Source organism: Eumetopias jubatus, unplaced genomic scaffold (genome assembly GCF_037043125.1).
Source record: "Eumetopias jubatus isolate StellerSeaLion01/CBP00866 unplaced genomic scaffold, mEumJub1_p1.0 scaffold_7, whole genome shotgun sequence".
In the NCBI taxonomy this organism is placed as follows: Eukaryota; Metazoa; Chordata; class Mammalia; order Carnivora; family Otariidae; genus Eumetopias; species Eumetopias jubatus.
Window position 1 is genome coordinate 105690496 of NW_028274813.1, and position 17348 is coordinate 105707843.

General features: G+C 38.0%; 1 protein-coding gene across 10 annotated transcripts in view; it reads right to left on the reverse strand.

The window, feature by feature from the left end:
* The window catches only part of DENND4A (DENN domain containing 4A), a 143911-nt gene that overhangs the window by 10123 nt on the left and 116440 nt on the right, over positions 1-17348 (reverse strand). For 5 of the 10 annotated variants that reach the window (XM_088024868.1, XM_028099953.2, XM_028099952.2 and 2 more), the window contains 8 exons: positions 15499-16598; positions 11129-11185; positions 10716-10905; positions 4471-4565; positions 3011-3186; positions 2770-2916; positions 1263-1461; positions 771-1025 (listed from right to left, as the gene is read on the reverse strand). In XM_088024868.1, the coding sequence (XP_087880994.1) occupies positions 771-1025; positions 1263-1461; positions 2770-2916; positions 3011-3186; positions 4471-4565; positions 10716-10905; positions 11129-11185; positions 15499-16598 (2219 nt within the window). The remainder of the gene's footprint in view (positions 1-770; positions 1026-1262; positions 1462-2769; positions 2917-3010; positions 3187-4470; positions 4566-10715; positions 10906-11128; positions 11186-15498; positions 16599-17348) is intronic. The other 5 variants (XM_028099957.2, XM_028099956.2, XM_028099955.2 and 2 more) reach the window with 1 other exon arrangement.

Genomic DNA, 17348 nt, shown 5'->3' on the forward strand with positions numbered 1-17348 from the left:
AGCAAATTTAACCAAATACCTAGATCAGTAAGAAAGGTACCACAAAAGGCTAACCTTAACCAGCTTATGACTGAGGGTCCCCAGAAAAATGAATCCAGGAGCCTCATTCTACATCAGTCCAAGACCCTACCCTAGATAAGTCACTGAGTTGACCTCTTGGTCATTCATTTGTCATGTGCTGAAAATCCAAACCACATGCACAATCATAGACATGAGTACAAGTAGGCAGAAAAAGTTCCTGAGCTTAGAGATGTTGCAATTTAGTGGTGGTGATGAATATGAAGAAATAAAACACTTTTATATAACAATGGATCAAAAATACAAGTAAACATATAGTTGTTTACTAGTTAAGCAAAAACTCAGAGTAAAGGACTGAAGACAATGGTAGCACATGCCAGAACTAGGAATTACAGACATCCTCCTAAACATGTGCAAGGCTTGTTTTTGAAGGAGGTATGAGATATAAGTGGGGCCAAATCACAAACTCTTCTGATAAGAGTCACTGAAAGTTTCTTCTTGAGGTTATAACAAAAACACAGCCCATTTTGTATCAATTTTACAAGAAGGCTACAAAACATGGTTTTGTCTTACTGCTAGGCTGTAAGAAGAAAAACTATCTGTAAATGCAACAAAAACAATTTTATTGATCTAATGATTTAGATAGTTATTTAAAAAACTTCACATAAAAATTACTTTTTTGTCATTGAGAATATGCAAATATTACAATAGTGACGGTAGCATCGCCTTTTAGTTAATTTTTATTTTCATACCTTTGAATACTTGTTGCAATGCTCAGAAGAAAGAATCAATCCAGGTAAGTTACTGGGTAAGTCAAGACGTCTAAAATACCACACAAGGTTCCAAAACACGATTGGATGATGGTCCACAAAGTCTGCCACTGTTATTGCATGGTCACCTTCATTTTCCAGTAAGCTTTCAAGCTCCTTCCAAACCACTAAAGGACTAAGATATGGAACAGTGATAGGATCTGGACTGGGGAGGTGCCACTCTAATCCTAAAGAATCCTGTTGAATAAATAAAAAAGCATAAATGGAAAATACAAGATTGATGATACTAACAATTTTAAAAATTCCTATCAATGATTTCCATATAGGTAGAAGATACTAGAATTGTATCATGGGACTAGAAACTCTTTTTGATATATTATAAAATTGAAGCTAATAAGGCTATATAGGACAAGGGGAACAAAATCGTATGTAAATCATCAATGTCCAAATTTTAAAAAACACCAAAATACATACGGTAGCTCCTTGTAAAGTAGTTGGCAGACTGCCTGTAGGAATGAGCTTCTGGCCTCCAGTGTCTTCCTTATCCAACGGGCCGTAAGTACTAACACTCCTGGCCATTGGAAATATTGGACATTTTGACACAGCTGTTTTTGATCTATCAGCAGGGATCTGAATACTTCGGGCATATGTATTTTCCAGCAGTTTAGATTTGCTTGGGCATTGAAAAAAAAAAAAGTGTATCATTGTCTAGATTTACTTTATTTCATCTAGAACAACCAGATCTTTAGAATCAGAGCTGGATACACAGCAAAGTAAATCAAATAAAGATGTTAGTCAGAAGTCGGCTGGGGAATAGGATGTATTTCTAAGTAGTCTAATCATGTTAAATTTCCTTTTTATCCAGTGAACTTTAAATATTCAAAAGTCATTAATTTATTAAAACATTTAGTGGACAACTGTTACACATCAGGAACCCCAGTAGGCGCAGAGGATACAAAGCAGAAAAAATAGGCACCTATTCCTTCAGGAGTCACAAGCTAGGGGGACCCAGTCAGAGAAAGGGCTCCACTAATCCTACGACCACACAGATTTGCGGCTGTGCTGCCTAGGCACTCAGGACCAAACGGGTCATGCCAGCTGACCAGTACCCCACAGGCATGTTTTTCCTGCACATGCAGTTGACAATATGACTTCACCTGCCCCGTTATGTGTATGATGTATCTGGCACTTCTCCAAAATGGAGTCAATTTCTGCATTTGTTTTAAGTGTAAATTCACTTATATTAGGCTTACTGTAAAGTCTTACTTTGATTTTACAGTTCCTCTATCAGTTCTAAATGTTTTCTCAGGTTATTAAATATCCTAAAGTAGAAGTAAGTTAGGACTGATTTAATTCCTAAAGAGACAGGGATAAGAGGGAGATGTTCACTGTAAACAGGTGTTCTACAGAATTTTTACTTTTTTTTTTTTTTTTTAAGTAGGCTCCATGTTCAACATGGGGCTTGAACTCATGACCCTGAGATCAAGGGTCGCATGCTCTACCCACTGAGCCAGTCCGGGTGTTCCAGGTGTTAAGTTTTACTTTGAAAACACTAGTAAACATTATCATATAAGAATTCTACAGCTTAAACTCTGGGGATTCATAAAGCATAAACTATAACTGTTTAAACATTTAGGTTATTAGAGAATTTTAAAACTTTTAATTAGGGGAAAGAACTTAAGATTATGAATCTATTATACATGGAAATTTGAGAGAGAGAGCGCGCACACATGTGAGCAAGGCAGAGGGAAAAGGAGAAAGAGAATTTCAAGGAGACTCCATGGCCCAGCGCAGAGTCCGACGTGGGGCTCGACCCCATGATCCTGAGATCATGACTTCAGTCGAAATCAAGAATCGGATGCTTAACTGACTGAGCCACCCAGGCGCCCCTAGAAATTTTAAATGGTCGGCTGATTTTTCTGTCATTTTCAGAAACATGTGTAATACATGTTAAAATATAGTTCCACATAATTATAATTACCTATTGAGATCAAAATTCCCTTGAACAGAGATAACAGATGTGTCAAGACCAGAGGCTGATGTTGAGATACAAGACTGCCTTGTCTGAGTTGAAAACGAGGATGGAAAGTGCATATTTTCTGTAGATGGGCTTGACTTCAGAAAGTATCTGCAATGTGAATTAAAGGAACTTTTTGAGAAAAGAGGTATTCTAGGAAATATGATCCTTAAACATGAAGGAAAAAGAAAGCACAAATCATCACCTTCCAGGCCGTCTTAAATCTCTTATTTCAATATTCAGAAAGGGCAAGAAAAGATTGCCACAAAATGGGCATGTAGTATTGAGATTTGAATCATCTGCTGTCCAGCCAGCCATGATTTCCTCATCATGGACGAGACAATCACATGTTCTACACCGAGAACAACTTGAGATAAGAACCTATGGGAGAAAACAGCACTTTATAAAGCGAGCCTGTTGGAGATATTATGAATTAAAAACCACTTCAATCCATAAATCTATTAGAAAACTAAAAGTCAGAAGGATTCAGAAGTTACAAACAAACAAAAAATAGATTACATTCAGCTAAATCGATTTCAGAATTTTTCCCTGAAAGGGAACCTTGCATTTAAGAAAGGAAACCTTACCATTAAATTACTACAGAACCTGCCATGGTTTGATTAGTGAAAAAGTAAACCCAAGCATTAATTTGCTAATACCCAAAATAGGTATTCATAATTACATATTATGGGTCTGTGTGCTACTCATACATAGTGTGGTCACCAGACAAGTGTGGGTCCACAAACTCTTTCGATTTGTGGTAAGTAAAGAAATTGAGAAGAGGACTTAGAAACCTTTAAAGCAATTGGTCATCGCTGCAATATCTAACTTTGTAATCAATACACATTTTCACATGAGTATCAGCCAGGACAGACTGGAAATTAAAAACCCCAACAAAACCCTGGTCTGTCCCTAAAGACAGTTTAAGAAGTGTTGCTATAGATGAATGTAAATGCTGTCACTACATGAATAAAATATAGAAATTCCTGAAGCCACGAGAAACTTCATCAATTGTAATATCCGTGCTCATCATTTATTTTCCAGCCACATGCAAATCTATTTTCCAAGTTTACACAAACTGGCCTGAAAAAGCAACAACACTCACAGACGTAATTTGGAAGCCATTTTTATACAAAAGTTTGGGAAAACTTTTAAAGTGTAAAAGCATAACTCTTTCATTGTGAAAAAAAGAGACACACAGCAACATCTCCAGCAGATACCCACATCAAACTGATACAAAAAATGAAAAACATGATGGGCAAAGGGGACACAAATGCCAAAACAGCTCCATGTCCCCTCATCATAGAAGTGTGCTTGCATAGCAGAATTGGTTTTTAAGAGGTTCAAATGTGAAATAAAAGTTCAAAAAGAACATAGGGATAATCAGGGAAATTAGAAATACTGAAAATGGAAATGCTTTTGTACATTGATAAATCCCAAAGGAGGCGTGGGACTTTCCTAAACAGAAGTGAAGCAGTATGACCTCGGTATTCTGAAATACTGGCTATTTTACGTTTATTCAGCTGCAATATACACTCTGAAATTTTCAGAAGCTACATATTTAACTTTTTATTACTCTACCCCTGACCATGAGTACGTAAGGAACATAAGTTCTAGAAGTAGTATAAGTAGTACAGGAAGACGCTCTTCGGATTAAAACTGTACCTCCATTGCATAGTTCTGGAAGATATTTGTATTACTTGTGTTGCAGGAAGATGCCACTTCTGATTTCCCAGGTAAGGCAAACTTTGACAGGGATCCTGTTCATTATTAAAAAACAGAGCAAAACCATTACAATTAATGAGAAAGGATATGAAAATCTTTTACCTCCACAAATTCTGATAAAATGTCCAACTGTTTTATTCAAAATAGCAAAGGTAATTTAAGAAAAAAAAACAAAAAAGGCATGCATTTTTGTTTTGAGTACAAACTTAAGGAAATGTGCTCTGATTCTACAGCTTCCCACAGACTAGGGGTGGGAAGCCCTAGCTTCATTACTCACTTACGAAGTACTTTGTGGATACAGGCTACCCACTTATGAAGTTACTTTGTGGGTACAGGCTCATCACTCACTTATGACGTACTTTGTGGGTACAGGCTACAAGGCATTCCAGTTATTTTAATTACTAATTTGCTGTTCTCTTTTTCCATTTTTAAAATACAAGAATGTGTTTAGTTCTAAGGTCTAAAACATATAAAATAGCTAATTTTATTTCCAATCATAAAAAGATTTACTGGCAGTTCTGTCTTCTCAGGATCTTTTAAGATCTGGTACAGTAATCTTGTTCTTAAACATGAGGAAAGAATTTCCCAATATATTCTTAAGAGTAATGAATATTAGTAGGTATTAAAACAACAACAAAAACAACAAAAAGTAAGGGGCGTTCTGTGGTCAAATCAATTGTTGACAATGGCTATATCTTGTTAATAAAACTAGAGGTAATCTACCTTTTTTTTTTCTCAGTAGTTACTAAATGTTAGGAATGAACACTTATATTTTTATAAAGTAAGGGTAAAAAAAATAAGTAATGGGATAAACTACCAGTTCACAAGAAAGAGAGAAGACAGGAAAAAACATGTTAAACACCAAAAGGCAGAAGAAAAATTATTAAATTTCCTTACTACTTACAGCCCACTGACAAGTCCTTGAGGTGGGCAGAGTGACTTTCCTTTAGGGACTCAACTGCCTGGGTGGTGACACTTTGCTAAGGGCAAAAGGTAATCCTAACCCGACCCCCGCCCCCCACACCCCACCATTCCTGTAAGTCTACTTTAACATATAAAAATTCCTTTGGAAACTTCCTTTATCTCTACCTGCCCCCCTCCCCCGCCCCCATACACGTTGGCAATTATCCCCCAAGTATACATCTGAAGGGTCTCACTGAGTAAGGGACAGGCGGGGCAAGGTAGGGAGAGATAGGTAGGGGGCTCACAGAAAACCCAAAATGCTGAGGCATAACAAAACCAGAGATAAGGGAACAAACCAGACCACCCTGCCCTGGGCGTCAGAGGTGGGGTCTTTAATGGCAGTCACATTGTGACCAACAAAGAATAATGAGACCCTAAAGAAGAAGTAAGCCATTAAAGATGTTATCTCCAGCCCTTACTCAAACCAAGACGTCACAAGAATGTTAAGGCCAGGGCGCCTGGGTGGCTCAGTTGGTTAAGCGACTGCCTTCAGCTCAGGTCATGATCCCGGAGTCCTGGGATCGAGTCCCGCATCAGGCTCCCTGCTCGGCAGGGAGTCTGCTTCTCCCTCTCACCCTACCCCCTCTTGTGCGCGCGCTCTCTCTCTTTCAAATAAATAAAATAAAATCTTAAAAAAAAAAAAAAAGAATGTTAAGGCCACAAGCTCCCTGGTCAGTTCTAAATAAAAGACTGTCAGTGGAGGCCCATGTTGGCAACCCTGGTGGGACCCCTGTCACTTCTAAGAGCTTTTTTTGTATTCTTGCTTAATAAAACTTTTTATCACTTTACTCACTCTCCTTTGTCCACAAGATTCATTCTTCAACTCCGTGAGAAAAGAACCTCTCTCTCCCTCTTCACAATCAGAGGGATGCAATCAGCATAAACCAGACTAATGGCCTGATTGCTTCAGTAAATAAATGACAATGGTAAGAAAAAGCTAGCTCTAGAACTACCACCACTGGTCCTAGGCCCGTTTCACAGATGGGTTGAGAGGGACAGTGAGGGCTGAAGCCTCCATCAACCTGTAAGCTGCTTACAGCTGGTGGTAATTGCAGTACTTTCCCTGGACGGTTCCCCACAACCCTCTGTAATCCATGTCTGCTAAAGCTAGTTCAGAACTCCTTTCTTGTACCTTCTATCAGGCTTGACTAATGAAATCATTTATGTGGGCAGCCTCCCTTTCACATCTAATTAATCTAGAGCACAGAAGATTCACTTTAATAAATATGAATCAGGTTGTGGGGTTTATTTCTTAGCACAACAAATTGCTCTTGTATGTTAAAAAAAGGGGGGGTGAGCTAATCACTCGATTTCTTCATGAACGGATGACAAGGGGGAAAAAAAGAGGGAACAAAGAGGAAGTTAACAGACAATATTAGCCAAATGCAACAAGGGGACCTTATCTGGATCCAACTTGAACAAACCACCTATAAAAGGAGCTTTATGAGGTAACTGTGAAAATTTAAACTAAATAAATATTTGATATAATCAAAGTATTATATCGATCAAAACATTCAAAAATGTAATAGCAATACAATTATGTTTTCAAAAAATGAATGCTTCACAAAAGATACATAGCGTACCTGTTCCAAACAGACCATGCTAACACAGTGTTAGAAGAGAATGTTTATCTGTGAAGGGGGCAGTGACCACATGTGTGCATGAGAGGAGCTTCTGGATATTGTTAACATTCTGTGTTTTGATCTAAGTGCTGGTTACTCATGTGTCCTCAATTTCTGAAATGTATTTACATACATAAAAGTGTACACATTACATGCATAACATTAATAAATTTAAAAATGTTTATCAAATACATAATTAAAAAAATGTTTTAAAAAATTTTTTTGAAAAGAGAAACCACTGGCGCAAAATGGCATCACTTAGGCTGAGTTCCCAGTAGGGGCTTAACATCTAATCTAATTGTAGTTTCAACTTCCTCAGAGTGTGGTCTTAAACAGTCAGTCAGGAATTTTCTGACCAATGCCTGGGAGTTTGCAACATGGGCCCTCTCCATCTCTCAAAGGAAGATGAAATAATCTGCATGATAGACCCCCTGCACTTCCCCCTAAGGGAAAGTGACTTTGCCTGGAATATCTTCTCTTTTGCTAATAACTTTCTTGCCTCACCCTTCTTCTACAAAAACCTTCCATTTTGTACAGTTCTTGGAGCTCCCCTCTACTTGCTAGATGGGATGCTGCCTGATTCATGAATTGTTTAGTAAAGCCAGTTAGATCTTCAAATTTACTTGGTTGAATTCCATTTTTTTAACAATATAAAACATTAAAGTCCTTATATTTTAGAGCTACATATGGAAGTACTGATGAATAAAATTATATGCTGTCTGGTATTTACTTTAAAATAATCCAGTGGGTAAGGAAAAAATAGTGGGACTACAGGAGGGGGAAAGATAAAACAAGATTGGCCATTTTTTGATAACTATTGCAATTGGGTAAAGGGTAAATGGGTGTCCATTGGGCTATTCTTTCTACTTCTGTGTACATTTTAAAGTCCCTACAATAAAGGCCTTTTAAAAGACCAAAGGTGCACATCAAAGTGTATTATAATGCCCTTGCTTCCCTTGCCTTAGTTATCAAACTCAACACCCAAAGAACAAATAATCCAATCAAGAAATGGGCAGAAGACATGAACAGACATTTTTCCAAAGAAGACATCCAAATGGCCAACAGACACATGACAAAGTGCTCAACATCGCTCGGCATCAGGGAAATCCAAATCAAAACCTCCATGAGATAACCATCTCACACCAGTCAGAATGGCTAAAATTAACAAGTCAGGAAACGACAGATGTTGGCGAGGATGCGGAGAAAGGGTAACCCTCCTACACTGTTCGTGGGAATGCAAGCTGGTGCAGGCACTCTGGAAAACAGTATGGAGGTTCCTCAAAAAGTTGAAAATAGAGCTACCCTATGACCCAGCAATTGCACTACTGGGTATTTACCCCAAAGATACAAATGTAGGGATCTGAAGGGGCACATGCACCCCAATGTTTATAGCAGCAATGTCCACAAGAGCCGAACTATGGAAAGAGCATAGATGTCCATCAAGAGATGAATGGATAAACACACATATACACAATGGAATATTATGCAGCCATCAAAAAATGAAATCTTGCCATTTGCAATGATGTGGATGGAACTGGAGGGTATTATGCTAAGCGAAAAAAGTCAATCAGAGAAGGACATGTATCATATGATCTCACTGATATGAGGAATTCTTAATCTCAGGAAACAAACTGAGGGTTGCTGGAGTAGTGGGGGGTGAGGGATCGGGTGGCTGGGTGATGTGTATTGGGGAGGGTATGTGCTAAGGTGAGTGCTGTGAATTGTGTAAGACTGCTGAATCACAGACCTGTACCTCTGAAACAAATAATACATTATGTGTTAAAAAAAAAAAAAGAAGGTAGTAGGAAGGGAAAAATGAAGGGGGGGGACATTGGAGGGGGAGACGAACCATGAAAGACTATGGACTCTGAGAAACAAACTGAGGGTTCTAGAGGGGAGGTGGCTGGGGGGAGGGGTTAACCTGGTGATGGGTATTAAAGAGGGCACGAATTGAATGGAGTACTGGGTGTTATAAGCAAACAATGAATCATGGAACACTACATCAAAAACTAAGATGTAATGTATGGTGACTGATGTAACATAATAAAATAAAATTTAAAAAAAGTATTATAATCCATTCCTCACACCATATCCTAGGATAAATTTCAAATGGATTAAATCTCTAAATCAGGGGTCAAATCCACTTGTGTATGGCCACAAGCTAAGAATGGTTTTTACATTTTAAAGTGTTAGAAAAAGAAAACAATAAAAAAGAATATGTGACAGAGAGGTGTGGCCCACAAAACCTAAAATATTTAAGATACGGTCCTTTACAGAGAATTTTACAGAAAATGTTAAAAAGAAAACCAAAGAAGTGTCAGAAGAAAACACTGGTGAACCTAGGGAAGGGGACATCTTTCCTAATACCTCCAAATCCAGAAACAGTAGGGATGCACTGATAAATGTGATGACATAAAATTAAAAACTTCTGTGTGGGGGGGAAAAAAACTATGCACAAAAACTTGACAAAATTGGAGAAAGTATCTGGCAATTACATAAGAAACAATGTGTGTGTGGGCACCTGGGTGGCTCAGTTGGTTAAGCGACTGCCTTCGGCGCAGGTCATGATCCTGGAGTCCTGGGATCGAGTCCCGCATCGGGCTCCCTGCTCAGCGGGGAGTCTGCTTCTCCCTCTGACCCTCCCCCCTCTCGTGCTCTATCTCATTCTCTTTCTCAAATAAATAAAATCTTTAAAAAAAAAAGAAAAAAGAAACAATGTGTGTGTATATATATATTTGTATATATTTATATATAAAAAGAGCTAATAAACCTTAAAAAAAAAAGGACCAACAAGTAAAATGTAGGCAAAGGACAGTCCATAGAAAAAGAAATACAAATAGTCCTTAAACATATAAACAGTTACTCAATTTACAAGAGGAATATAAATAAAACCTAAACTGAAATACAGTCCTCATTGATCAGGTGGCAAAAATCCTAAAGTCTGCAGAAATATTTTGTTGACAAGGCTGTGGGGAAATAGGTATTCTTATATACTGTCAGTGGTAATTCTAACTAGTACATCCCCGAGGAAGGCAACTTGGCAATATCACTTCAAGGAAGAATTTGTATCTTCCAAAGAGACCCTGGCAAAAATATAATGACATATATGCATCATAACATTATTTGTAATAGTCAAAGACTAGACACTTAATGCCCATCAGTAGGGAAGTGATTAAAATAAACTCTGATACATCCACAGATGATTAACTATGCAACCGTAAAAATGAGTAAGGGACAATGCAATGTGATGATATGGAATGGTCTTTAGGATATATTGTTAAGTGAAAAACACAAGGATTGGGCAAGTACGTTACTTTCTGAGTTAGAAGACAAGGAGGTAGTAAGAACACTCACTCACATATCCCTATATTTTTAAAGAAATAACAACGTTAGGATAAACCAAAATAAATAAAAATGGTTACCTCTAGGCACAGGGAGAAAACAAGATGAAGGGGTGGGGAGGGAAGGTAGACCTCTCTAAAAGTGCCTTGGTTCTTACTCTTTTGACTTTGGAGCCATGAGAATCTTTTACAAAATTAAAGCAAAGGAAAAAAAGTAAAGGTACCACATATAACTGCAGTATGACCAAACTGGACAAACCTTCTAAGGAGGCAGAACTTTCCAGGCTTGTTCTGCTGAAATCAATTCCCTTAGTCCCTGAAGTGGCACTGCTCTCTTGGGAGGAAGTGGCTCCTTCCAACTCATGGCAAACATCTTCATCTGTTAAAGAGGTAGATTCAGAATCCTGGGCTCCCACTGAAGAAAGACTGGTACGATCAGAACTTTGATCCTAAGGACATAATTATAAGCTTAATTTCCTTCATATTTAAATTTAATTATTTAAAATGTCACTCCTAAAGCAGAGGAAATGCTTAATCACCCAGATGATCAGTTAATCAACATTATAACATCTATAGAAAAAAACAACCAATTTTACATGGGCTACTAATTTGGACAAACATGGGTGGGAAATCATTTAGACAGCATTTTTAGTTAGAGCAAAGTGGAGATACCTGTTGGTAAGATACCCTTGCTGACTTTGAGGCTTCGTTTACTGTTCGTTTTCCTCCCTGTGAATACCAGCCCAGGATGATACCATTAGAACTGCATTTTATTCTTTTAAAATTTCATGTATGTTTACATTTTATTATTTTCCATAATAATCTAGGTTTCAAAGACATTTCCAGTTTTCATTTTTGAGAACACCAAAGTGTAAGTTCAATGTTTTTCTGGTTATACCAACAATACATTAAGAAAATCTGGTCAATATGAATTTTTGTATAAAGGAAAAAAAATTTAAATATCTATAATTCTCCAGCCCAGATAATACAACTCATTTTTTTCTAGTCATGTTGTGTATGTGTGTTATTTTTAGGATTATTTGGATATTTGTACTGGCTTTTCTACTATATCTCATTGTATTTTTAAAAGTGGGTGCTCTAGGAATCATATACACCCAGTCATTTATAGTCTACTTAAAGTTAGTATTGTACCTCTTGGTATATAATAACATAACTATAATGAATATCGGCAGAGTGAATCTCTTTATCACTGTAAAACATGTACATATATTGAATGTTCCATAAGATAATGTCATAATTTTTGTTGTGGGCAATTATTTAAGAGATAAGAAAGTAGTTTTTTATATTAACTATTTATCATGTTTTCTGTTCTTCCTTCATTCCTGTAGGTCCAGTTTTCTTTGTGGTATTATTTTTCTTCAGCCTGAAGAACTTCCTTTAGCATATCTCATGTAACAGGCCTGCGGGTCAGGATTCTCTTCTTTTATCTGAAAATATTTTTAATGCACCTTTCCCCCAGAAGAATATTTTCATTGGGTATCGAATTCTGGGTTGACAGATCTTTTAACAATTGCAAGGTGTTGTTCCAGTGTATTCTTTCCTCCATGGATTGTGGAAAAAATATATGGTTATTCAAATCCTTATTCCTCTGTAGGTAATGTGTCATTTTTCTTTAACAGTTTTCAAGTTTTTTTTATTATTTCCTCCCAGCAGCTATTTTATTAGCAGATGGATATCTTTGCTTTTTAGCAGTTTGCTTATGTGTGTGTAGATGCGGTTTTCTGTGAGTTTATCCTGTCTATAGTTTACTGAGCCTCTTGTATCTGTAAATCTATATCCTTCACCAAATTTGGGAAGTTATTTCTTATTTATTTCTCCATTTTTTATTTCTTCCGGTATCTTTTCTACCACAATTTTTTTTCTCTAATACTTCTGGAATTCTAATTATATGTTATTCCTTTTGATACTGTCCCACAAGTCTCTGAGGCTTTGTTCATTTTTGTAAAAAGTCTTTTCTCTCTCTGTTCTTCTAATTGGATAATTTCTGTTACTCAAGTCTTCAAGTTCATGGATTCTTCCCTCTATCTTCTCCATTCTGCTACTGAACCCATCCAATGACTTTATTTCAGAGGGTATTTTTTAGTTATAAAATGTGTTTTTTAAAATAGTTTCTATTTTTTGCTGATAATTCCTTCATTTATTTCAAATGTGTTTTTCTTTAACTTCAGGGAATCTAGTTATAATAGCGGCTTCGTGTTTCTGTCAGGATAATTCCAACATCTGGGTCGTCTCAGGGTTGTCTTTCCCTTGAGAACAGGGTCACATTTTCCTGGTTCTTTATCAAGTCATTCTGGATTTTATTTTGGCACTCTGAATGTTATGTTGTGTGGTCTGGGTCCTGTTATAATCTCTTGGAGAACACTGATGCTTTTGTTATAGCAGGCTTTGTTACTGACCAAGTTATGTTTGGGCTGTAATTTGTGTTTCAATTTTTGTAGGCAGTGACTCAATTCTTAGTTTAGTTCTGTAAGACTCATCTTTGCCGGGTCACCTTTATCCCATGTTATGTGTAGTTCAAGACTAGGCTGACACTCGTGTGGGCCATTCACAGAATCTGGAAATCCCCTTCTCTCAGATTCCCCTCAAACTCTCCAGCCCACAGATGCCCCCTTCTCTGGCTCCTCTGTCCTGAACTAGAGTTTCTCTTGAAGTTTCAGCTGCCAGGGCTGCCACACCACACTGTGATGGGGACCTGCTCTTGGGGCAAAGATGCATGAGACAAGAAAATGGGGAATTCACCCCTGTCTGGGTCCCTCCCCACAATCTGCCTGCTTCTTCAGAATCCTTAGATAGTTGTTTTTTTGCATTTTGTCTGGGGTTTTTAGTTATAATCAGCAGGAGGGATGTGTTTTAGCGGCTTTATGTTCCCACAGTGGAGCTAGGACTCTCACCCTCATTTATTTTTTTTAAAGATTTATTTATTTATTTGAGAGAGAGAGCAAGCACACACAACACACACACACACACACACACACACACGTGCGAGGGGCAGACAGAGAGAATCTTAAAGCAGACTCCCCGCTGAGCTAGGAGCCTGACCCCACAACCCTGAGATCATGACCTGAGCTGAAACCAAGAGTCCAACAATGCTCAACCGACTAAACCACCCAGGTGCCCCCTCACCCTCATTTTTAAAGATGGTATTTGCTGGGTGTAGGAAAATAGGGTGGCAGTTATTGTCCTTCAGTGCTCTAAAGGTATCTTTCCAGGGTCTCCTGACATCAAAGTTTCTGTTCAGAAGACAAGTGGCAGTTTCTTACTGTTGTTCCATTCGAAGGTAAGATAAACTCTTTTCTCTGGCTCCTCTTAAGATTTCCTCTTTGTATTCCATTTCCATCTATTTTAAAATTAGATGCATAATAAGTATGGTTTTCTTTGCATTTATTCTGCTTGACATTTGTAGATCTTCTAAATATGTAAGTTGCCATCTTTCATCACTTTGGGAAAATTTTTGGCAATTCACTTTTTAAATGTTCTTTCTATCTCATTCTGTCTTCTGGAACTCAGTTACATCAGTGTTAGACATTTTCACTAATTCCCACATTCGTTTTTTTATTTTCCATTTGATTTCCAATCTGCTTCAAAGTGGATATTTTTTACTGAGTTTCCATCTAGTTTACAAATGTTCTTTTTCTGTGTTTTGTCTGCTGTTAAATCCAACTACTACATTCTTAATTTCACATCTTTTTAGGTTCTAGAATTTATACTTGATTCTTTTTAATAGATAATTATCTGGTGAAATTTTCTACCTTTGCAGCTTTTTTTCTTCAGCTTTCCCTTGATTTTCTTGAACATATTAAAATTATTTCAAAGTCTCTTGCTAATTTAAATACTTGGATCACCTGAATTTTTCTTCTGTTTTTTAGTTATGGTTCTGTCTCTTGGTATAGCTATTTTTAACTAAATAAAAGATTATATATAAAAAATTATAAGGACTCCAGATGATATTCTGTTCCTCCAGAAAGGACACAGTCTTTCATGTGTTAGATAAAGGCTGATTATCTTCATCTAATCACAGGCTGAGCTGAGTCAAGCCTAGGTTGCTATTTTGGTCAGGTGCAGTCCAACTCTGGTTTGCCAACGCTCCTAAGGCATGGCTCTGCGGGACTTCCAACAAAGGGCTTGGTGTGTTTACCAGAGCTCCCCTGGCTTCTACCCCCCATCCCCCACCCTGGAATTTATGAACTCTTTGTGACTCTATTCCCAGCACCATGGAACTGCTGAAAACTCTGATTTGTCAGAGACTTTCTGCTTACCTTTTTAGCCTCCTGTCTCATGCAGTACCAGTATTGGGAAAGTGTCCTGAAGGAAAAAAACTGGTGTATCTGAGGACCCTCAAGAGTCTCTGATTTTTGTCTCTCCAGCTCCACCAGATCCTAAAACTCTGTGTCTCCCTTACCTCTCCTCAGTCCTCTAAGGCAAAACCTGAATTTGCAACCCTTTGCTCTGTGCTCAGAATCAACAGATGCCCTCAGGGGAAAGCAGCTGTAGCACTTCTGGGCTCCTCTCTGCGAGTCACTGCTAGAATCTTGCACCTCTGCTTTCTACTTGCTTTAACAATTCTCTGATTACTTTAAACAGATACTTTATATTTCATTTAGTTTTTTTGCTCTTGGGAGATATGTACATAGGTCTATCACAAGCTACTCCATCCTAACTAGGAGGAAAAGTCCTACGTCAGCAGTAATTTTTGAAGGCATGCTGGACACTACCTGAAAAAAAGAATCTGCATTTTGAAGGAAATAATAAAGCTCAGTAAGCATTTTCATATAACACTGATTTTTACTCCAGCTACAAATCATTTTCTTTCAAAACTGTACTATAAACATAACCTTAGTGAATTTTCATTCCTTATTATTCAAGTTCAAATTCTGATATTTACAAACCTTATGCATCCAAAGAGTCCTTTTTGGTAAAGCTGTGTTTAAGGAGCAAGGTAAAAATAGACATTTTTGCAAGGAAGGGACTTTTGGTGGTGGAGGACTGTAAAAGGGAAAGTAGAAAATGCAAAGAGAACTTACTTTAGATGATGTGGTATACATGGTGAATCTTGAATACCATTTGCTGGCTTTCTCTGCAACTCCTTTCCCAGCAGTGAACATACTGTTCCTTAGAACATCTAGTTTAGGTACCAGCAGTGTATCTAAATTAAATGAAGGTGATGAATGGGTTAATGCAGCTTGAGATTCTTCCCTGAATGGGCAAGAAGGTGAGAAGGCTGGAGAAGACCAGAGTCTCTCCCGTGGTCTCTCCTCGGTTTTTGTATAACTTTTAGATTTGGTAAGTCTCATTGGCCTCGGAGAGTGGGGAGGCAGGCTAGATCTCCTGCACGCCTTGATCAACGTTGGACTTCTCTTACTGGCTGATTTGTCATCACATGCCCGTTGTAAATCGATGCTTGGCGTGCGGCTCGTCAAAGGACTGCTCATGTTATTCATATACATCACAATCTCCTCGGCTAAGTCACGCCTGGCGGACGGTGTTGGAACGATTTTGCTGTCTTCGTCATCTTCTTCCTCCTCCTCTTTATGCTGCTGCTCGGTCTCAGCAACCAAAAGAGAGAGGGGATCAAATCCTGTGGCAACGTCCGTTTTCGCAGAAGGTTTTACTGAAAAGCTGCTGCTCATACGCTGAATCCTCTTGGGGTTCTGTGAAGCAGTGTATCCCACTTTTGATCCATCTGTCTCACTGTCTAAGTCTTCTAAATCAAAAATAACGGGAGAATCCACTTTATCTGCCAAACAGTTAGAACCATCGAAAGGTGTATCCTCATCACTAGATTCCTTTTCTAGACTGTCTCTTTTTGATCTTAAAGGTGGCTTTCCGATATCAAGACTGGTTGGTCTTGTGCTTTTTGAGATAACGTTTGAAAGAATTTTTGCATCAGCTCCTAGTTTTTCAACCATATCTCCAGGGCTTGCTTCCTGGTTGATTCTATTGAGCATAAGTCCCATCAGTACTCCGCCACTAAGATTGCGGTTTCTGCTTCCCCAGGAGAGTTGCTGCTGCAAATTAGGTTCGTTTTCACTTTTATGTCTTTTCCTGAAGCACCTACTTTGACTGTTTCCTGTTTCATTTGTACCTTCAAAAGATGATAGTAAGAGCAGCTCAGAGGTGCTTTCTGAAAAACGAGAGAAGTGTTTTTAGCCATGAAAAATGTAATGTGCGGATATAAGATGTCTTAAATATTTAAAATACTAGTAATGAAAATGGTAATAGCAAGTACTCGCTGAGTGCCTGCTATTTGACAGACACTATAACTCTGCATTTCACTCACATTATCTACTGTAATCATGCCAACATCCTTACGGGTTGAGAAGAAACTGACGCTCAGGGGGATGAATTAACTAGCCCAAAGTTACCCACCCAGTCCTTAAGTGACGGAAGTGGGATTCAAAAACAGACATGACTAACTATAAAGGGTCTGCTCTGAGGCAGAAGCATGTACTGCTTTTTAAAACTTATAAATTAAGATTAGTATTTACCTTTCTTGGAGTGGGAAATACAGGCTTTCAGCCAGAGAACAAATAAGTCACGGGAAAAAAGGCATAGCATCGGGAATATGGTCAGTGATACTGTAATAGCGTTGTATGGGGACAGGTGGTAGCCGCACCTGCGGCAAGCACGGCATACGTACAGAAGCCGAATCACTATGCTGTACGCTGAAATGAATGTAACACTGTGTGTACTCAAAATTTTTTAAAAAAATGTACCTTTCTTATATTTAATAATAAACTGTATTATTTACCCTAAATTGATTAGACAATGGTTATATAATTGTGGTTGAACTAGATGACCTTGTGATTATGAGTCTTCTACCTATAAAAATGAAAAATAAAACCAAAAACCTAAACCAAGCCAAATAAAAGGC